At 39.0% G+C, this 23,684-nt stretch overlaps 1 protein-coding gene across 1 annotated transcript in view; it reads left to right on the top strand.

Moving 5' to 3' along the window:
• Positions 1 to 23,684, top strand: part of Wnk3 (WNK lysine deficient protein kinase 3) — a 135,275-nt gene that overhangs the window by 105,794 nt on the left and 5,797 nt on the right. The window contains exons 19-23 of the mRNA XM_048336374.1: positions 317 to 447; positions 1,053 to 1,672; positions 7,679 to 7,890; positions 19,668 to 19,870; positions 23,467 to 23,684. Coding sequence (XP_048192331.1) covers positions 317 to 447; positions 1,053 to 1,672; positions 7,679 to 7,890; positions 19,668 to 19,870; positions 23,467 to 23,684 — 1,384 coding nt within the window. The remainder of the gene's footprint in view (positions 1 to 316; positions 448 to 1,052; positions 1,673 to 7,678; positions 7,891 to 19,667; positions 19,871 to 23,466) is intronic.

Raw genomic sequence — 23,684 nt, 5'->3', positions numbered from 1 at the left:
TCTTGTCACTTTTTCCATGTAGCCCATGTATGTGACTCGTTTCCATTAATGCCATTGCCATTTTCTTTTTTCCTTTGGTAACTAATTTGGTGTTCCAAATTACCCATTTCATATAGAATCTTAAGTCTCGGGATAAATCTTACAATGTCTGATATAGAGTTAGGTTCTTATACAATATTGCTTATTACATTAACACCTTTGAATTATCTATCTAGCAGGAGTTAAGCTTGTTCTACTTTATTTTTGATAATGGAAACAAATGTAGTCTCAAAAACCCATTTTCTCTTTTCTGCCTATAATTTGCACAAACTTCCAGTGGAAACAGAAGATTTAAGATCAACAATTGCTCCTGATTCCATTCCTCTGACACAAGAGTCCACAGCTGATACTAGGGCTCTGAGTAGATGTAAAGTGATGAGTGGATCATTTCAACGGGGTCGGTTCCAGGTTTGTGTCTTTGGTTGAATCCTTATCTATAAGGGTCTTATTAAAAAAAGAAACATCAAAGCTGGGCATGTAACTCAGTGGGAGAGCACTTGACTATTACCCATGAGGCTCTGAGTTCCATGCCTGGCACTGTTAAAAAAAATAAAATAATATCCTTTGTAGATTGATCTGGAGATAATAACTATAGATCTTTTCATATTTGTTTACTTTGCCACATATCCCCTCATCTTTAGAGTTTGTCAGTAAAGATGAGTCTACAGAATATGAGGATTTCAGTGACTTCACGAGAGCACTGAAATGAATCATCATTTTTTTAGTGGGTGGTTGGGTCATCCTTTTAATCAATTTTATTTCATGTATTTTATAAGCTCTACAACTTGAATTATGGGATTTTATTTGACACCATTTTAATTATGGGATTTTATTTGAGTTGTATGGTGCCAGCTCTTTTCATCTAAAAGGTCCATTTAAGGACTGAATCTAAGTTTTGATAGTATCAGCACAACCTAACATCTACTTGTCTATGCTGTGTATTGGTGTTGAATTTCTTCATGAGGTTTGCCGTTTGGTTAGGTAGAGCCACTTTTTACCTTTTTATATCCCAGGTGATTACAGTTCCTCAGCAGCAACCAGTAAAAGTGACATCTTTTGGAATGGAGCACAGATCAGCATTAAAGGAAATGACAAGCCAATCTAGTGAAGAAGCTCTAGTCTTTACTAAAGCTGCAAAGGCTCATTTAGTAGAAGTGGAACCTGCTATGCACAATCCTCAAACTTTACTTTCTTCTCAGAGGTTACGAACACTTCATGAAACTTTTAAAGATAAAGGAGTTCCCAAGCAAGGTGACAGCTTGTTATCTTTCAGCACAGCTTGTGAGACCAATGTATCTACAAAGACGCCTGCAAAGGAACTGCAAGAAACATTAGCCACAGGAAGCAGCCTACAGTCTGAATCTGAACTTTTTCATATAGAAAAAGAGGTTCTGACTACTGGGAAACAGTGTCATTCTAATAGTGAACTTTTATCCAGTCTTGGTGGTAATGGAAAATCAGTGGCAAAAACCAGTTCAGAGAGTGGTCAGTGTTTACCACTCCATGAAGACCAAACTTATGCTCAAACACAGAGTTCCCTATTCTATTCTCCATCCTCCCCAATGAGCAGTGATGATGAGTCAGAAATTGAGGATGAGGACTTGAAAGTGGAGCTTCAAAAATTACGAGAAAAGTAAGAACTCTTTCTCTTCTGTCACAAATCTGATCTTATAATAGAACATAATACTTGCTTGATAGCTGATATTTTATTAAATAAAACAGTTTCTAATGATTGAAAACCACCCAGAATGCTTATTTCTTACATCTGTGCATATCAAAATCCTTATACAATATTTTCATAGTTTGAAGGCAAATTACAGTTGATTATTTACTCTGTTTACTAAATTTTTCAATCCTAGTCCTTCAGAACCTTCAGATTAAGATTTTACAACTATACTTGTTATGCAGTTTATTTTATTATTTTTTTTTTATTTTGGCCAGTCCTGGGGCTTGGACTCAGGGCCTGAGCACTGTCCCTGGCTTCCTTTTTGCTCAAGGCCAGCACTCCGCCACTTGAGCCACAGCGCCACTTCTGGCCATTTTCTGTATATGTGGTGCTGGGGAATTGAACCCAGGGCCTCATGTATATGAAGCAGGCACTCTTGCCACTAGGCCATATCCTCAGCCCTTGTTATGCAGTTTAATAAGTAAACATCCAATTTAGATAGTCACATAGTGGTTCATCTTCTTTAGGAAAAGGTAAAACTCTCCAAACATCAAGCTTATTATGTGGTGAATAAGATCATCAACACTGTGTGTGTGTGTGTGTGTGTGTGTGTGTGTGTGTGTGTGTGTGTGTGTGTACACTTGGGCTTGAACTCAGGGCCTGGGTGCAATCCCAGAGCTTTTTTGCTAAGGCTAGCACTCTGCCACTTTAGCCACAGCTACGCTTCTGACTTTTTTGATAGAGATAAGACTCTCCCAGACTTTCTTGCTTTCAAACCGCTATCCTCAGATCTCAGCCTCCTGAGTAGCTGGGATCACAGTCATGAGGCACAGGAGCCAGGCTATCCACTAGCACCCAGGTAAATTTTTGTTTTTTTAATTGAGAGTACTATTTAGTTAAAAAAGAAAGCAAATGTTGATCTGAGCAAGTCAATGTTTTTGCTGGTGAAGCATATTAACTTTGCCTAAGGATACTGTAGTAATATGTTTTGTCATGCAAAGAGGTATTTTGTATTTAGTCAAATTTTTAAGAACTTGGTGTTAAGTTGATGAATTCTCTATAATCCTATTAACATGGCTCAAATTCAAAAGATACAAAAGGATTAGGAGTTTAGCCTCCTTCCTGCCACTAACCCTGTGCCACAGTTATTCTAATAGAAGCAACTAATACCGTTTCTAGTATATTCACAATAAGTCTATTTATTACAAACAAATACATGCATATGTTATTTTTTCCCTTATAAATAGTAACTTATACTGTAGACTTCTTTTATCTAAGAAAGAGACAGTGAAATATATCAATCAAGGGAAATGATAGGATCAAGCTAGCAGGCTCCAGAGCCCCATTGTTCTATTTTGCAGTTCTATAGTGTTTCCCTTGAGTACTACATTTTTTTTTTGCCAGTCCTGGGGCTTGAACTCATGGCCTGAGTACTGTTCCTGGCTTCTTTTTGCTCAAGGCTAGTACTCTACCACTTGAGCTACGGTGCCACTTCTGGCTTTTTCTATATATGTGGTGCTGAGGAATCAAACCCAGGGCTTCATGTATACCAGGCAAGCACTTTATCACTAAGCCATATTCCCAGCCCTGAATACTACATTTTATATTACTTTAGCAATACGTTTTGTCATGCAGAATGGTGTTTTGTGTTTAGTTATTTTTTTGTGCCAGTCTTAAGGCTTGAACTCAGAGTCTAAGGCACTGTTTATGAGGTTTTTGTTTTTTTTCCTTAAGGCTAGAACTCTACCACATGAGTCACAGCTCCACTTCTGGTTTTTTAGTGGTTAATTGGAGATAAGAGTCTCACAAACTTTTCCTGCCTGGGCTGGCTTCAAACCATGATCTTCATATCTCAGTCTCCTCAGTAGCTAGGATTACGGGTGTGAGCCACAGGTGCCCGGCATGAACAACCAGCTCCCAGCTCAGCACGTTCTTTTGATATTGTTCTGTATACACACATATATCCTAAGTACTATGCAGTATATAAACATTGGTGTTTTTCAATATTTTTTGCGACACAGTCTTATCACGTAGCCCAGATGGGCCTCAAACTTGTGATTGTCCTGCCTCAGTGTTAGAATTTAATAAATACTTTAAACCAGTCTCAAAAGGCTGTTATCTTTTGTAGTCCTTAGTAATGAGTAGAGCACCTGATTCTGATTTTTGAGGCCTGCAGTCTCTCTCATAACTTCATAGAAACCAAGACCTGGAGGGGTCTTTAAGAATATTCTATTGGGGGGCTGGGGATATGGCCTAGTGGCGAGAGAGCTTGCCTCATATACATGAGGCCCTGGGTTCGATTCCCCAGCACCACATATACAGAAAACGGCCAGAAGTGGCGCTGTGGCTCAAGTGGCAGAGTGCTAGCCTTGAGCAAAAAGGAAGCCAGGGACAGTGCTCAGGCCCTGAGTCCAAGGCCCAAGACTGGCAAAAAAAAAAAAAAAAAGAATATTCTATTGGGAGGGAAGGGGTAACATTGTCTAAAAGGAAATATACTCATTACTTGGCTTATGTAACTATAACTCTTCTGTACATCACCTTTATAATGACAATTAAAACAATATTCTATTCACCAGGCATCAGTAGCTCAACTACTCCGGAAGCTGAGATCTGAGGATCTCAGTTCAAAGCCAATTAATCACCAAAAAGGTAGGAAGGAGCTGTGTGGCTCAAATAGTTGAGAGTCAGCCTTGAGTAAAATAGCTCAGGAGGCTGGGAATGTTGCTTAGTGGTAGAGTGCTTGCCTAGCATGCATGAAGCCCTGGGTTGAATTCCTCAGTACCACATAAACAGAAAAAGCCAGAAGTAGCTCAGTGGCTCAAGTGCTAGAGTGCTAGCCTTGAGCAAAAAAAGCTCAAGGAGAGCACTCAGGCCCTGAGTTCATGCCCTAAGACCATCACCAAAAATATATACTCTTCCCAAGTGTGGTGGCTTATGCTATGATCTAGCTACTCTGTAGGCAGACATTAGGAGGATTGTGGTTCAAGGCCAGCTTGGTCAAAAACATTGCTGAATCTTCATCCTAGCTGATAAAATTCTGTTCATGGTGGCATATGCTTGTCATCCCAACTGTATGAGGAACATAAATAGGACCATGATCCAACCCATCTTGGACATACATATAAGATCCTATTTGAAAAATAAAGTGAAAAGGGCTGAAGGCATAACTCATGTAGTAGAGAACTTGCCTAGACAGTGGAAGGCCCTGAGTACAAACCCCAATACTGCAAAAAAAAAAAAAAAATCCCTGTTCTTTTGTGATAACACTAGGATTTTTTGTGAGACTTTTCTTTTTTCTTTTTTTTCCTTAATCAAGTCTGCATTTATTTTTTTCTGAATAATTATTGTCAAAGTGATGTACAGAGGGGTTACAGTTTCATACGTAAGGCAGTAGGTACATTTCTTTTACAATTTGTTATGTCCTCCCTCATTTCCCTCCAACACTAGGATTTGAACTCAGAGCCTAGACGCTGTCCCTTAACTTTTATGCTCAGGGCTAGCACTATAATACTTGAGTCACACCTCCACTTCCAGCATTTTGGTGGTTAATGGGAGATCATAGTCTCATGTAATTTCCTTCCTAGACTGGCTTGGAACCTTGGTTCACAGATCTCAGCCTCCTAAGTAGTTAGGATTATGTATGTGAGCCACCAGCTCCTAGCTTCAATATTCTTTTAATAGATACTTGTAGACCCCAAGATGGTGTTTTCAAGGTCTAGAATCCTAGAGACCCACAATAATGAGCTGAATTTTTGAGACTTAAATTATCTTGAATAAACTCTGGTTGGTGGGAGTTGCACCAAAATTGATACATGGAAAAATATTCAAGGGGCTAGGGATATGGCCTAGTGGCAAGAGCGCTTGCCTCGTATACATGAAGCCCTGGGTTCGATTCCCCAGCACCACATATACGGAAAATGGCCAGAAGTGGCGCTGTGGCTCAAGTGGCAGAGTGCTAGCCTTGAGCAAGAAGCCAGGGACAGTGCTCCGGCCCTGAGTCCAAGGCCCAGGACTGGCAAAAAAAAAAAAAAAAAATATTCAAACAACCGAGAAAAACCAATACCATCTTACTTCTTAGAGGCAATTACTAGGAACCATTTGGTAAATATCTTGGTGTCAAATGGTAACAGATGTAGTTTTTGTGTTTTACAAAAGCAGGATCATCATATACCTGTTATTTTACAGTTTTTTTTAATTTACAACTGGTGCTCTACTGATTGAACCATAGCCTCCAGTTCCTAACTCTTTTTTTAAACATTGTTGTCTATAGAAATTCAGATAAATCTGCCTTTTTAATAACAATGTCTGCATGCTATTTCAGAATTTAATCTCTCCGCCATAGACATTTCAATTTTCCCCATAATTTGCTTTTTGTTGTTGTTGTTGTTGTTTGTTTGTTTTTGTTAGCTAGTTATAGGGCTTGAACTGAGGGCCTGAGAGCTGTCTGTGAGCTCTTTTGCTCAAGGCTAGCACTCTACCAGTTTGAGCCACAGTGCCACTTCACATTAATTGGAGATAAAGATCTCATGGACTTACCTGCCCAGGCTAGCTTTGAACTGTGATCCTTGGATCTCAACCCCCAGAGAAGCTAGGATTACAGGCATGAGCTACCTGTGCCCAGCCATACTTTGCTTTTATGGACAAAACTAAATTAAATATATTTTAGTTTTACAGCTTTATATGAGTACTTCTGTAGGGTAGATACAAGTGGAATTGCTGAGTTGAACTGATGGTTAACATTGTAATAACACATTGTAACTATACCATTTTATACTCCAAACAAATATACAAGGGGGCTTGTTTCCCCACATTTTAATAATTCTTGAATGGATGTTACCAGGCTTTTAATTTTATGCTAATCAGTTGAATTTATTTGATTAATTTTATTAATTGGGTATGGTGGCATGTACCAGCCATTTGGGAAACAGGAGGCAAAGGATTGCCAAATGTGGTGCCGGTCCGGACTATATATTGAACTCTTCCTTCAAGCTTCTTTAATTTAATTTTACTTATCTGCTTAATTTTGAGATTATGCATCACCTCATATTTATTGCTATTTAAATTTTGCATTTTCTCTTCTTTGGAATTACCTTTCAGATTCTTTGCCGTGTGTGTGTGTGTGTGTGTGTGTGTGTGTGTGTGTGTGTGTGTGTGTCATGCACACATTGAATTTGGGATTTGACCTCAGGGCCTGGTGCTCTCACACAAGTGGTAGAGTCCTAGTCTTGAGCAAAAAGAACTTAGGGACAGCACCCAAGCCCTTAGTTCAAGTCCCATGATTGACAAAAAGAAAACCCACAAAAACAGGCAAGTCAAGTCCCAAGACCAGAAAAAAAAAGTCTCACAGCCTTTCCACCAGACTGGCATTGAATTGTGATTCTCAGATCTCAGTCTCCTTGTACTGGATTATAGGCCTGAGCCACTAGTGCTCAGCTCTTTGCCCATTTTTGATGCTGTTTCTTAATTTCTTACTGAATTTTATGACCTATTTGAATATTCTGAATATTAACCCTTTGCATGTGTGTTTACACACACAAAGTCATAAGCTCACACAATGGATCCAGGCTGAACTCAGAGCTGCTTTGGCTTGGCTTTTTTACTCGAGGCTGGCACTCTACACTTGAGCTACACTTTAACTTCTTTAACTCATTATAATATCTTCAAAATATTTGCTTTCTGATCATAAAGACAAAGTTGATATTTTAGACTATTTTGTTTTATATTTTATTTAGTTGTCTATATCACTATATTGAAATTTTAGAGATTTGTTCTTGTTAATGTGTTCATATTTTTCCTTATGACTGCTTTGTTTAATGTCATGCTTAGAAGATAGCCTAAAATTGAGAAGATAGTCTATATTTCACTTTTTTAGTCTCAATTTCTTGTTAAACTGTCTTGTACGACCATAGTTTCTGGATTCACCTTTATGAGATCATGGTCATTGAAATGTTTTCTGTATAATTTTTCATTCAGACATATTCAGGAAGTGGTAAATCTGCAAACACAGCAGAATAAAGAGCTGCAGGAGCTCTATGAACGCCTGCGATCCATTAAAGATAGTAAAGCCCAGTCTTCAGAGATTCCTTTGACACCTACATCACCACGTCGACCAAGATCTTTCAAAAGTAAACTTCGCAGCCGTCCCCAGTCTTTGACACATATGGAGAGTAGCACAGTTGCAAAAGGTAAATCAATCATAAAAGTAATTTTTTAAAAGTCTGTCAGAGCCAGAAACATGCCTCCGAACTCATCATTGGGGACCTGGAGGTGGGGGATCACAAATTCAAGGCCAGCCTAGCCTACGTTACAGACTCTGTCTAAAAATACATTGTGCAAAGATTAGCAAAAGTAGAAATTCAGTGGTAATATAATTTTTTATTAGACTAAAGTGATGTAGAGAAGTGCATGTTGTTCTAAAATGCTTTTGTCTATCCTTTTGATGATAAATGTTCTTTTATGAAATAAGAACGAAGATAACTGATTAATTTTTGAGGACAGCTGAATTTGTTTTATCTTTTCATTTGGTAAACAAGAAGCCCAATATAATTTATGAGAAGTGTTTTGGAAATCTTACCAGTCAGTGAGAATTGCTGTTCTAACATTGAGAGTATGTTGGAAACAAAGATAATCTAAAATATTGAGGTGAGGCTCAGTGGCAGAATGCTTATTTTGCATGCATAAAATTACTGTTTTGATCCCCAGTGCCACACACACACACATCAGATATTCTCATGTGCTATCTGAAACGAGAGATAATTAGTATTATCTATAAGCATATTAGTAGCTGGGTGAGGGTGTCTTATTCCTATAATCTTAGATTTTCATGAGGCTGACATTTGGAAGATTGCAGTTTGAAGTCAGCCTGGGCCTAAAAATCTATGAGTCTTTATTTCCAAAATAACCAGCAAAAAGCTGGGTTAGAGGCATGGCCCAACTCGTAGAGCACTAATTGATCAAGCAAGCCAAATAAGTGTAAGGCCCTGAGTTCAAACCCCAGTACTGGCTATCCATATGTTACTGGAGAAAAGAGAAGGGTCAGTATATACTTAGTTAATTAAGAAGTCAGATCAAGCCTCTTTGATTGCATGTTCAGTCAGGTTAGGCTGAGGGTACACTCTAAGACATATGTGAAATCTCAATAGAACTTGTAGTGGGCAAAATAATGGCTCCTTAAAGAGGTCTATGTGCAGATATCTAGAACAGTTATATCAAAAAGGAGAATTAAGAGTGCAGGTAGAATTTAAATAGCTCACCAACTGACTTTAATTGAGAAAGATAACCTTGGATCCAGTGTAATGACCTGATCCTTAAAAGTGGGAGATCTGAGGGTCATGGTTTGAAGCTAGCCCTAGCAGGAAAGTCCATGAGACTCTTACCAGGTTAAGTGCCAAAAAAGCCAAAAATGGAACTATGGCTCAAGTGGTAGAGCACTAACCTTGAGCAAAAAAGCTCAGGGACAGTGTGCCCTAGCACACAAGTTCAAGCCTCGGGACAAGCACCAAAAGAAAAGTAAAAGAGAAAGAGGGTAGGAATTTGACTGTGCCATAGTGTGCTTTCCTAGCATACATGAGACACCTTGGTTAAATCCACAGAACCATATACACAAAAAAGGAGAAGGCGGCAAAGGAGAAATTCAGAGAAAAGTTATGATGATGGAAAAAATGTCAGTGGTGTATGTCTTTAAAATGAAAAAAAAAGCAGGCAGCCTAGAAGCTACCAAGCTTAAAGAAAAGATATTCCTGGACCCCCCAGTAAAAGTTATACTCTTGCCTGTCACTACATTGGTTGTTATGCCAGTAAGACCCATGTTGGACTTGTAACTGACAGACTTGTAATATAATATATTTGTAGGTTGTTTTCAGCTGGTAAGGCTTTACTAATTAGTTAAAGCAACAGTAGTCAAATAATTAAGAACTCAAGAATAGAAAAAAAGGTTTCTCTAAGTTCCCTCTCACTTTCTCTTTGTACTGTTGTTGTTATATGCCTTATATATTTTTTTGCCAGTCCTGGAGCTTGAACTCAGGGCCTGAGCACTGCCCCTGGCTTCTTCTTGCTCAAGACTAGCACTCTACCATTTGAGCCACAGCTCCACTTCTGCCTTTTCTATATATGTTGCTGAGGAATCGAACCCAGGGCTTCATAAGCATTCTACCGTAACTAAGCTACATTCCCACCCCTGCATTACATTTTTATCCTGCTTAATAATGATCTATTAATTATCAATTAATCTAATATTTATCTAAAATTTAAATGGTTTTTATTATGCTAAAAGACTCCTCAAAACATGAAAGGGCAAAACTATTTTTGAAAAGAAATTTTTTAAAAAACTATGTTGGCTCAAAACTTTTCAGGAGTCTAGAAAATTATGTGAATTAATAAAGAATATGTTCCATTCTTTGTGTGGGAGCGGACATGTTTGTGTTGGTAGTAGGGCTTGGACTCAAGACATAGGTGTTTGTCTCAACATTTTTGCTCAAGGCCAACAGTCTAAACTTGAGCCACAGCTCCAGTTCTAGATTTTTGGTGGTTAACTGGAGACAAGAGTCTCCTAGACTTTCCTTCCCAGACTGCCTTCCAACCTCCATCCTCAGCTCTCAACCTCCCAAGTAGCTAGGATTGCAGGTATGAGTCACCAGAACCCAGTTTTCTATTCTGGATAAACATAGAAATCATCAAATCTTCCAAAAATGATTCAATGGAAATTCAAGTTTTGATGTGTCCTTCATAGCAATTCCAGTCATTAAACTAGTTATCAGAATGAGTACTAAAAATACATGTTTCTTCTGCATGTTCCCATGAATTACCCTCTTTCCCCTTTTGAAATCTCTTTCCTATCAAACTTCGCATTTTGATTTTTAATGTTGTTACTGAATCCAATTCTATTAACTTGCCTCTTGAAAGGATTACAGAAAAGCTGTTGTGGCAGGGAAAAATGATTTATTCAAAATGTCAGCATAACAGGAAGATGGCAAAAGAAAAGCCATTTTTGACAGGCACTGGTGGTTCACACGGGTAATTCTAGCTACTCGGGAGGCTGAGATCTGAGGGTTGCAATTCCAAGTCAGCCCAGGCAGGAAAGTCCATGAGACAATTATCTCCAATTAATCAAAAAAGAAAAAAATAAACGAAAAGAAAAGAAAAGGCAGAGTGGGGCTGGGAATATGGCCTAGTGGCAAGAGTGTTTGCCTTGTATACATGAAGCCCTGGGTTCAATTCCTCAGCACCACATACATAGAAAAGGCCAGAGGTGGCGCTGTGGCTCAAGTGGTAGAATGCTAGCCTTGAGCAAAAAACAGCCCAAGGACAGCACCTCAGCTTGGAGTTCAAGCCCGGGACCAGCAAAAAAAGGAAGGAAGGAAGGGAGAGAGGGGAAGGGAGGGAGGGAGGGAGGGAGGGAGGGAAGGAAGGAAGGAAGGAAGGAAGGAAGGAAGGAAGGAAGGAAGGAAGGAAGGAAGGAAGGAAGGAAGGAAGGAAGGAAGGAAGGGCCAACTAAGCACAAGTTTAAAATCCTTTTGTCCTTAGTCAAAGGGGGATGGAGAGATCACATTAGGAACAGATTGATGGCTGGAGATTTTTCGGCACCTCTTCAATGGTCAGCAGTGGGTACATTGTGAAACTTGGTGGTTGGTACACACAAAAGCACAAGCCTGTTTGTATCATGAAAACATCTTAGTGCATATTGGAGATACCTCTCTTAGGAGAGGTAAGTTTAGAGCAAACATTCCTTAAATGACTAACACAGCCATATTTAGTGTTGCGCAGAAATCAGACCCAAAGGTGAAGGTAACAAAGGAGACAGATAAAATATCAAAGCCAAGAAGCCAAACTTGTTCCACTGTGTTTTAGTTCAATACCGGACACTTTTGTAGGCCCAAATGAAGAGTCAATGCTTTCAGCAAAAATGAACACCAGGCACCTGACAGATAACCAAGGCAATGGTTAATCTTCATAATTCATACTTCAGAGGTATCTTCTACAGCAAAGCTAGTGGGGGACCAATGAATATATCTGTCAGCTGTGTGACCTCCCTAAGTTTTAAAGTCAACTAAAAAAATGATTAAGCTAAGGGGTTTATTCAGATTTTCTTTCCATTTTATTAAATCCCTAAAATAAAGAAAAAGTAAACAAACTCAATATGGTGATGTGACAATTTTGCTATTGTAGCTGGTTATTTCTAAATCCTAATGGTTGAAATTTTTCTTGTTATTTATTGATTTTCCTGGACAAAGTTTGTGTTCTTTCTAATGTATGACAATGGAATTTCATGCTAGATTTTCCGATCTTTTTTTTTTTCAGTTTTAAGCCTGATTTCCTAAACTTCACAACTAGACTAGTTAATGATTGATCAAAAGATTTCATTAAAGACTGGTGCAGATGGCTCACACCTGTAATCTAGCTATTCAGGAGGCTAAGATCTGAGGATTGCAGCTCAAAGCCAACCAGGCAGCAACTTCTGTGAGACTCTTATCTACAATTAACAGCCACAGAACTGGAAGTGGCACAGTAGCTCAAGTGGCAGAGCACTAGCCTTGAGCAAAAGAGCTTAGGGACAGTGCCCAGGCGCTGAGTTCAAGCTCCACAACAGACAAAAACAAAAAGATTTCATTAAATGCCTTCCCTAGAATAGTGTGTGTGTGGGGGGTGGGTGGGTGTGGGTGTGGGTGGGTGTGGGTGTATGTTGTGCTGATACTAGGGCTTGAACTTAGAGCCTTGAACTATTTCTTGGCCTTTCCTCTCAAGGCTGTACTCTAAAACCTGAGCCACATGTACACTTGTGGAGTTTTGGTAATTAGTTGGAGATAAATCTCACAGATTTTTCTATCCAGACTGGCTTTGAACCGTGATTCTCAAACTCCTCAGTAGGTAGGATTACAAGTATAAGTCTCTGGAGCCTGGCTTGAATGTCTTTTTATTGGGGAATCTTTATGACTTTGCATACCTTAGAACTTCAAGATGTTTACCACAATCATCTATTTATTTATTTATTTATTTTAATTCATTGATTGCTGGTTCTGGGGTTTGAACTCGGGGTCTGGTTACTGTCCCTGAGCTTTTTGTATGCTGTACCACTTGAACCACAGCTCCACTCTGCTTTTTGGTGGTTAATTGGAGATAAGAATCCCATGGACTTGCCTTCCCAGGCTGGCTTCACACCACAATCCTCAGATTTCAGCCTTCTTAATAGCTAAGATTGCATGGATGCCAAGCCCCATTTATTTTTCTGTATGCTATTATAAGGTGATGTTTTATACATTCTCTTCTTTCTTTCTTGTCATGCCAGAGTTCTATTCCCAGGAATATGTCAGAAGATTCCTAGGTCTCCTAGGCTGATAGAAGTCTTCCAGAATTCCCTTTAAATTCCAGCCTAGGCTCTTGTCTATCCCAACTCAACTCACCATGTTCCCCCACTGCCAGCTGAGTGAAGCCCTGAATGTCCCACACTGTTGGAAATAGACTTTTTTTCTGAGTTGCTGTGAAATACTGACTGTGTTTTGAGGGATGGTACACTTAAGGGCACTCACAACAGGTCTGATCTCTCCATTGTCTGCACTGCTGCTAGCTTTTAGGCTACCATAAAACATAGCCAGTAAAAAATAGAAAATGGGAATTGCCTCATGTTTAAGTATGACAGGCACTAGTTATTTCTCATTTACAGATGAATTTTATTTTGTTTTTTGGCTTTGTGATATTTTCATTGTTTTGCCCATATTTGGATTTCTGTAGAAGATAAGCAAGTTAACCTGCATTCTTGTTTGCCTTTCCTGGGGCTGGAACAGCCTGCGTGCTCTCCTTGGGTTTTGTTTTTGGGGTTTTTTAAAATCATGATTAGCACTCTACTACTTGAGCCACAGCTCCATGTTTTTGGTAGCTTACCCAGGCTGGCTTTGAACCTCAATCATCAGATCTCAGCCTCCTGAGTAGCTAGGATTACAGGTGTGAGCCACCAGTTCCTGGCCCTTACTCTGCATTTTTAGAAGTGAATCTGAATTTCTACTTTCTAAAAGACTCTATGTTGAATTGGTGTTATTTATTTTTTAAATTTCTCAGACATTTTTCCAATGAAATCATTTGAGCTCAGAGGTTTCCTTTGGGAAGATTTGTAACTTACAAATTAAAATTCTTGAATAGTTGTTATTTAGGTTATATATTTCATGTTGATGAGTTTTGGTAGTTTATGCTTCGGGAGAATCTGTTCCATTCCATCTGTTTTGTGAAATAGATATCTCCTAAACTTTTTGGGAGGTGCCACTGGAGTTGAGTTTCATAAATTTTATTTTATTTAGTTATATTTTGAAACAGAGTTTGGCTGTGTACCTGAGGCTGGTGTTCGACACATGCAAGGAGTACACACATGCAAAACTATAGCTCATTCCTAAGCTTTTTTGTGTGTGTTCTTGTCCTGAGGCTTGAACTCAGGGCCTGGGCACTGTCCTTGAGCCTCTTTGTGTTCAAGGCTAGTGCTCTACCACTTGGGCCATAGCATAAGTTGTGGCTTTTTATGAGTAGTTTATTGAAGATAAGAGTCTCATAGACTTTTCTGCCCTGGTTGGCCACGACCTGTGATCCTCAGATCTCAGCTTCTTGAGTAGCTATGATTAAAGGTGTGAGCCACCAGAATCCAGCTTCATTGAAGTTCTTAATGCCATCTTCATACACAGTTGTATTTTCTTTCATTTATTTCCCCCTCCATTTTCCTTTTTTTCTAATTTACTTTATTGTTGTTTTAGAAGAGATACACAACAGGGTTACCTTTACATATGTCAGGTAATAAGTACATTTCCTTTTGCATAGAGTCATCTGTTCCCTCATTCTCTCCTATCCCCTCCCATCTCTACCCACATTCATGTTTTTTTTTTCACTACTCTGTTCCTCAGCCTCCTGTATAGTCCCATAGTGATAATCTATGTTAGAATCATAATTAAAATCTATGTTCTACATAAATGAATATAGATATATACATGGATGTGCATGCCCATGAGCATGTATATGTCTTTTATGTTTGGATTCTACATATGAGAGAAAAAATATAATATTTGGCTTTTTCAGTTTAATTTATCTAAGTCAACATATGTTCTCCAACTTCATACATTTTTCTGCAAATGACATCATTTCATTGTTCTTTTTTTTTTCTTTTGTGTGGGTACTGGGGCTTTTTTGTGTCTGTGTACTGGTCCTGGGTCTGGAAATCAAGGCCTGAGTGCTATCCCTGGGCTTTTTTTGCTCGAGGCTAGCACTCTACCACTTGAGCCACAGCTCCACTTCTGGCTTTTTTTGGTAGTTAATTAATTGAGATAAGAGTCTCTGGACTTTCTTGCTTGGTGTGGCTTCAAGCTGCAATCCTCAGATCTTACCCTCCTGAGTAGGTAGGATTACAGGCATGAGCCACCAGTGCCCAGCTCTGATGGTGTCTCTTATCGAATATGCCAATGCTCATGTCTATATTACCCATGGAGTAAACAGGAAAATGATGCTGTCATTTTTAATAATGCTTTTATTTTCATCAACTTGCTACTATTCAGAATCCTCAAATATTTTTTCAGTGTATTGAGTTCAAATTTTATGGTGGACTAAATATGTGTAGCCTGTCCATCCTATAATCTATGGTCCATTGCTTCCTTGTCTAATTTATTTTATTTCCTAATTTCGAGGAGTTCCCCCTATATGTCCATTGTTTAATATTCAGCCCAAGTTTGGCCTAACATTGAATTAAACCAGGTTAAATTAATCCAGAAAGACGTTTACTCTGCTAGTTTTCTGTAGGTTCTGGATCCCACAAAAAATATACTTCAGGAAATACAATGGAGGGTGGATAACTTTGCAATACATTGCAAACATATATGATAACAGATAAAGAACCTCAGTAAAAGCTGTTGATCAAAAAGAGGATGGTGGTATGGGCTGGGAATATAGCCTAGTGGTAGAGTGCTTGCCTTGCATGCATGAAGCCCTGAGTTCATTTCCTCAGTACCACACAAACAGAAAAAGCCAGAAGTTGTGCTGTGGCTCAAGTGGTAGAGTGCTAGCCTTGAGCAAGAAGAAGGTAGGGACAGGGCCCAGGCCCAGAGTTCAAGCCCCAGGACTGGCAAAACAAAGAAGGGGATGATAGACTGTTATAGATAAATACACTTTGTTGGGGGTACTAGTAGGAAGAGGCTGGGCTAATAAGAATGAAGAAAATTGAATCTCGTGGAAATAGATTATTTGCAACTATGATAACAGAACAATCAAACCTGTTGAAATTGTCACTGGAAGGCAAGAGATGAGGAAGGTGATGGGGGTCAGATTGATTAGAATATATTATAAATTTGTGGAAAGGTAACAATGAAATTCCCCCTCCCTGTAAAGCTAATGTAAGATAATTTAAAAAATAAAAATAAAAGTTATGCAGGTTCTTATGATCCTAGCTACTCTGGAGGCTAACTTAGGAGGATCACGGTTCAAAATATCCCTAAGATACTCTAGATGGACAAAACTGCAGGGACTAACATAAATTTGTTTGTAGCTCTCTTCTTTTTTTTTTTTTTTGCTAGTCCTGGGCCTTGGACTCAGAGCCTGAGCACTGTCCCTGGCTTCATTTTTGCTCAAGGCTAGCATTCTGCCACTTAAGCCACGGCACCACCTCTGGCCATTTTCTATATATGTGGTACTGGGGAATCAAACCCAGAGCTTCATGTATATGAGGCAAGCACTCCTGCCACTAGGCCATATTCCCAGCCCCTGTAGCTCTCTTCTTAATCCTACCCGATGCCATTATTCCAAGCTAAGAATCCAATCTTCCGTTCTGAAGTTTTCTTCAACTTTGCTGTGCAATTTCTTCTTTCCTTGAAGTTGCCAGAGAGGTAGATGTGTGCTGAGGGATAACAAGAAAAAATGGATACTTTTATTATAAAATGACTTACATGTGCTCTCTCTCGTTGCCTCTTTCCCGTGTGTGTGTGTGTGTGTGTGTGTGTGTTACACCAGTACTGGGGCCTGGACTAAAGACTTCAACCCAGGCCTGGGTGCTGTCCCTCAGCTTTTTCATTCAAGGCTAATGTTCCTCAAGATTTCTGTGGGGAGACGGGATGTGCACACACACACATACATCAGTCCTGGTCCTTCCTTTTTTTTTTTTTTTTTGGCCAGTCCTGGGGCTTGAGCACTGTCCCTGGCTTCTTTTTGCTCAAGGCTACCACTCTGCCACTTGAGCCACAGCGCCACTTCTGGCCCTTTTCTGTATATGTGGTGCTGGGGAATTGAACCCAAGGCTTCATGTAGACGAGGCAAGCACTCTACCACTAGGCCATATCCCCAGCCCCCAGTCCTGGTCCTTGAAGTCAGGGCCTGGGCACTGTGTGAGCTTTTTTGCTCAAGGCTAGCTCTCTACCACTTGAACCACTTCTGGCTTTTTGCTGGTATATTGGAGATAAGAGTCTCACAGAGTTTCCTGCATGGGCTAACTTTGAACCATGATATTTAGATCTCAGCCTCAAGTAGCTAAGATTACATCCATGAGCCACTGGTTCTGGGTAAGCAAAGAGCCTCAAGATTTTAAGCCTCCAAAAATTAGGAATTCCACAAGATTGGTATACCATTTTGGCACATAATGGTGTGTCAAATTAGTAAACATTATTAGAAAACATCCATACATATGGAGGTTCCAGATTCATTAAATTTGTTAATCAATTTTCACTAATACATTTGCATTTAATCTTTAATCTTTTTAAGCTTTCGGTAGTTAAGGTTTCTTAGTGAGTCACCGCCTCTATTAAAGCCATCATTGCACTTATTGTCTTCTTCCTTATTTAGCAATTTCCTCATCCATTTTCCAGATTATTACATGGGCTGGCCATAGTACAATGGGAATATTGTCAGTAAGTTAACAGTAACAGTCAGGATGCCTAGACTCTAGTTCCTTTATGTAACCCTGTGTGTTTACCTTCTCATTCCTAATCTCCCTGTCTATAAAAATGGCATGTTGTTGTGTATGTCTGTATCAAACCCCTGTTACAAGTTTCAAAGAGCACACACATTACTTTGAATATTGTTGATATACAGACTTCTTGTATTTTTTACTTTCTGTATTTCTTATGATTACAAAAAGAGGACCACGTAATTATATGCTTATTTAATTAAATCCTTGGAAATGTTATTGTGATTAATTTTCACAACTGTACTTCCTAGAACTAATTTTAGACCACTGTTTAAGTTCTTGGCTTATATGTCAGAGGAATTGGAACCCTATGAATCTCTTCTATGAAAATGATTTTGTAAGCACAAACAATAGTACTAAGTTATAAAGACTAGTGCAATGTCCACATTAGGATAATTGATATTGATTGAGCCATCAGTAAAACTGATTTCATTTGTTTGGACATCTTATGCTTTAGGATATCCTATACTGAGGCATCTGTGTTGTCATTTCCACTATTCCAGATAAACATTCATTTTATTCATCTTTAAATTGGGCATTTTGGGAGTAGTTTTGTTGTGTGGGTGGTACTTGAGTTTAAACTCAAGCACCTTATACTTGGTAGGCAGGCACTTTACCACTTGAGCCATTCCACTAGACCAATTTTGGGGGATATTTTTGAGGTAGGCTTGCTATTTACCCTTTTAATCCTCTTGCCTCAGCCTCCCAAGTGCTGTGATCAAAGGCTTATATTACTTCACCCAAGTCTTTCTAAATTTTAATCATAAATCAGAAATAAGAGTACAATGTAAAAAGTAATTATAGTGTTTAGAAACATAAAAATCATTAGCATTTCATGGCTATTTCTGATGGAAATTGCTTGCACTATCTTGAACACAATTTACTTTTTTTGGACCTGTTTTCTTCATTATAAAGTAAAATAGCTTTGAATATAATTCTAAGATTCTCTTCTTCCTCAGTTTCCTTTGTTGTATTTTGTTTTGGAAATCCTGAGGCTTGAACAAAGAGCCTGATACTTTGTAGTCAAGTGCTTTACCCCTTGAGGTAATAACCCCAGCCCAGTCCTTCCCATGTTTAACATTCCATGATTCTTTTTCTCTCTTTTTTGTGGTGTTGTGGATCAAAGCCCTAGCCTCAAGCTAGGCAAATGCTATATCACTGAGGTATATCCCTAGTCTTACTCTTAAAAAATTTTTAAGTATCTACTTGAAGAAGCTTATGAAAAGATTAAAGTTTATATTAATTTTTCATGATTTTGTGTTTCTGCATACTTGAATTATACTGAAGATAATTTGTTAAAATATGAATCAGGTCTTTCTTGCTCAATGTCCAAGAAACTTTGAGGACTGAAAGGGCTCTGGTTAGCAATCTATCCAAGACAATACCGTGTGTGTGTGTGTGTGTGTGTGTGTGTGTGTGTGTGTGTGTGTGTGTGTGTGTGTGTGTGTGTGTGTGTGTGTGTTAGTACTGGGTCTCGAATTCAGAGCCTCATACTGTTGCTTAGTTTTTACATTCAAGGCTGGCATCTACCACTTGAGCCACGGCACCATTTCTAGCTTTTTGGTGGTTAATTGGAGATAAGGGTCTCATAGATTTTCATGCTCTGATGGCTTCAAACCACAAACCTGAGTAGCTAGGAATACAGGTGTAAGCTACTGGCAAATGACTCAACAGTAGCTTTAAATGGAGACTGTCCCAGGGAAACTAGAATATGTGATTGCCTTTATCTGTGCCCTGTGTGTGATTCTATTAACTGCATGGTTCTTCTTCTTTTTTTTTTTTTGCCAGTCCTGGGGCTTGGACTCAGGGCCTGAGCACTGTCCCTGGCTTCTTTTTGCTCAAGGCTAGCACTCTACCACTTGAGCCACAGCGCCACTACTGGCCGTTTTCTATATATGTGGTGCTGGGGAATCGAACCCAGGGCTTCATGTATACGATGCAAACACTCTACCACTAGGCCATATTCCCAGCCCAGCTGCATGATTCTAACGTGTTATCTAATAATTACAATTATTTTTTCACAGTTTCCCTGTTTATTTTTTTTTTCAGATTTACTCTGTACGGAGGGTAATACTGCATCATGCCAGCAATCTCCAGCTAGTAAAAAAGGAATGTTCACAGATGACTTACATAAACTGGTGGATGACTGGACAAAGGAAACAGTAGGAAATTTTCCTATTAAGCCAAGTTTAAACCAACTTAAGCAGAGTCAACAAAAACTAGAAACAGAAAACTGGAACAAGGGATGTGAAGTAAGTTGTTTATCCCCAAACCTGTTGATAAAAACTAAAGCCATAAAAATTTATTTTTTTAGGCCAGTGGTCATGAGAATGTGATGTGACTTGATAACATCAAGATTTTGATGTTTGTCTAGATTTATGAAGTCCTTGAGCAAATTATCTTTTAGACAAAGCCAATGAACTTTCAGGTAGGCACCAGTTAATAAATATTTTAGACATTATAAGCCACATGGCAAGAACTTATTAACTTGTTTGTAATTCCAAAGCAGCCTTAGACAACATGTAATCAAATAGGGTGGCTTTGAACCATTAAAACATAATTTGTGAAAAGAGATGACAAGCCATATTTTCTGGCTCTTGTTTTAAACTATTGTATCTTCAAAATAAACAAATATGGAAGGAGAAGCCTATGGAATGAGGATTAATGTAGTCATATGGGAAGAGTGGGGGTTTTGAGGAAAAGCTATCCTGTGTTACATATAAGTATTTTTTTGTGCTGATCTTGGGGCTTAAACTCAAGAGTTTTTGTGCTAAAGGGTAGTATTCTACCACTTGAGTCACAGCTCCATTTCCAGATTTTTGGAGGTTAGTTGGAGATGAGAGAGAGTCCTGTGGATTTTTCTACCTGTGTTGGCTTCAAACTGTGATCCTCAGATCTCAGCCTTCTTGAATAGCTAGAGGAGCCACCAGCACTCATCTCATATCAGTATTCTTAAAGTCAATAAGTTATCTTAACTATCTTTGTTTAGTATCAAAATAATTTTTTTTCCAGTCCTGGGGCTTAGTCTCAGGCCCTGAGCACTGTCCCTGGCTTCTTTTTGCTCAAGGCTAGCACTCTACCTCTTGAGCCATAGCACCACTTCCGGCTTTGTCTGTTTATGTGGTGCTGAGGTGCTAGGCAAGCACTCTACTGCTAGGCCACATTCCCAGCCTCAAAAGAAAATTTTAAATATCATGCACCAAGAATTATTGATTTTCTTAGGGAGATGTTCAATTATAACATATGGCCTTATTCAAGTTTACATGCAAAATGAAATACAGAAAGATGTCCAGAATACATTCTGGAATGGGAAAATGGCAGGTTTATATAACAGCATCTAGAACAATATAATTTAGGTAAAATATATACATTAGATAAGTTCTTATCCATAGAGAAATAATGGGTTTTATTTTACCTCATACCATTTGTTTGTTTTGCCAGTCCTAGTGCTTGAACTCTTGGTTTCAACACTGTCCCTGAGCTCAGGGCTCAAGGCTAGCCACAGAACCACTTCTGTTTTTTTGTTTTTCTGAGTGGTTTATTGGTGATAAGAATCTCATGGACTTTCCTTCCTGGGCTGACTTTGAACCACAATCCTCAGATCTCAGCCTCCTGAGGATTACAGCCTGAGGATTATAGCTAGGATTACAGCCATGAACCACCAGCACCCAGCTTGCCTCATACATTTTGTGCTTAAGTTTTCAAAATTCAAAATAAGTAAACCTGTTAAAATGTGAATCAGGTCTAGAACCTGAACTCTCATAATTGGAAGATATACATCTAAGTGTATCTGTATTATGTCATGAAGTTGTTGAGCAAATTATACTATAGAGTATAGTAAGCATACTTTCAGGAAGAGACCAATTAATAAATACTTTAGACTTTCTAAGACACATGGTTACAACTTCTCAACTTGTGTCTTTCTTCCCTTTGAATGAGTGTATAATTTAGAAAGGAAAGTTTGAAAATACATTTATGGGGCTGAGAATATAGGGCAGTGGTAGAACACTTGTCTGGTGTAGTGTAAGAGTTCCATTCCCTGCACTGAAAAAAAAAAAACTCCACTCTACTTTAACCTGGTCATGTTGGAATACACAGCTAGTTCTAGCATTTAGGACACTGAGGCAGTATTATCTTGAATTTGAGGCCAGCCTAGGTTACATAATAGGATTTCACAGTAAAACTTTGTCTCAAGAAAATACACTTATCAGCTAAGTACCAGTGGCTTCCTTCTATAATCTTAGCTCCTCAGAAGGCTGAGATCTGAAGATAACAGTTCAAATCCAGCCCTGGCATGAAAGTCCATGAGGTTCTTATCTTCAAGTACTACCAAAAGCCAGAAGTGGAGCTGTGGCTCAATTGGTAGAGCACTAACCTTGAGCAAAACTGCTCAGGAACAGCACCAAGGCCCTGAGTTTAAGCCCCATGACTAGCATAAAAAATTAATACCGAATAACAATATTTAAGTCATAAATTTCTCAAAGTAGTAAACAATATATCTTCTTGAGGTCTTGATTTCTTTTCTTCCTGGCACCAACTAATACCTGAATAATAACCCCATTGTAAGATTTTGAACATTTTGAGGAAAATTTCAAGACAGAATTGTATTTTTTTCTGCCATGGAGAGATCCTCTAACATACTATGCAAATGGAGGCTTTTGTTGACTAGTCAGATGGTGATTGGTTGCTGTATTAAAGGAGAATGTTTGGAGGGAGGGTGAGGAGAAAATAGTGAATATGTGGGAATAGTGAATAGTGGATAGTGAATAGTGAATAGATGAATAATGGGAATGTGGCTTAGTGGTAGAGTGCTTGCCTAGCATGCATGAAGCCCTGGGTTCGATTCCTCGGTACCACATAAACAATAAAAGCCAGAAGTAATGCAGTGGCTCAAGTGGTAGAGTGCTAGTTTTGAGCAAAAAGAAGCCAAGGACAGTGCTTAGGCCCTGAGTTCAAGCTCCAGGACTGGCAAAAAAAATATGCCAAAGGTCTTTTGACAGACTGGGGTTCCGATGTCAGCTAGTCATTTACTAATCATGTGATTTCCTGTCCTTTTCCTCAGTTTTCATGTCTTTCAAACAAGCATAATGCCTGCCTAGCAGAATTACTGAGGATTAAATGAGCTAATATCTATAAAGCTGTATCGTGACAGGTGTGACATCGTAGATGCCTGTATATGGCAACTATTTTTATAATGTGACATTTACTCAATTATACCTTAGTGTAGAGAGCTAACTTCACCCATGTCCTTGCATGTTACTATTGAAATGCATATTTATATGCTACAAGGCAGAATAGTTAGAAGGATGAACTGACACAAAGTATGTAATTATCTTAACATACAGGTTGGTGCTCCCCACATGGTAGCCACTTGTTGCACTAATGGGAGTAGTAAGCCAAAAGTATAAGAATGAGCCAGATGCCAGTGACTCACACCTGTATTTCTGTCTACTTAAGAGGCTTAGATCTGATGATCAGGTTTCAGAGGAAGCCCTAGCAGGAACATCTGTGAGACTCTTATCTCCAATTAACCACCAAAATGCCAGAAGTGAAGTTGTAGTTCAAGTGGTAGAGTGCCAGGCTTGAGCATAAAAGATCAGAATCAGCATCCCTGAATTTAAATCCCAGGACCAGTGCGCTCTCTCTCTCTCTCTCTCTCTCTCTCTCTCTCTCTCTCTCTCTCTCTCTCTCTCTCTCTCGCACACACACACACACACACACAGAGCAAAAACAAAAGTAGAAATGAATATAGATTGACAAAAACATCTGAAGTATAGGAATGGATATAGATTGCTAAACGCACATACAAAATAAACTGATCTTTTGTTTCTATGTTTCTTTTTGTTAGACTACTCCATCTACTATGGGCTACACACCAACATGGATTTCTTCTCTTTCCCAAATCCGTGGAACAGTCCCAACTTCTTTGCCACAAGGACTTCCACTCCCCTCATTTCCTGGGCCATTGTCATCTTATGGAATGTCCCATGTTTGTCAGTATAATACTGTAGGAGGCACAGGGTATCCTTTACAGTGGGTAGGAATCACAGGAACAACACAGCAGTC

The sequence above is a fragment of the Perognathus longimembris genome, chromosome 28 (assembly GCF_023159225.1).
Source record: "Perognathus longimembris pacificus isolate PPM17 chromosome 28, ASM2315922v1, whole genome shotgun sequence".
Classification (NCBI taxonomy): domain Eukaryota; kingdom Metazoa; phylum Chordata; class Mammalia; order Rodentia; family Heteromyidae; genus Perognathus; species Perognathus longimembris.
Note: the sequence above shows the minus strand (reverse complement) of the source record. Positions and strands in the feature narration are given on the sequence as shown.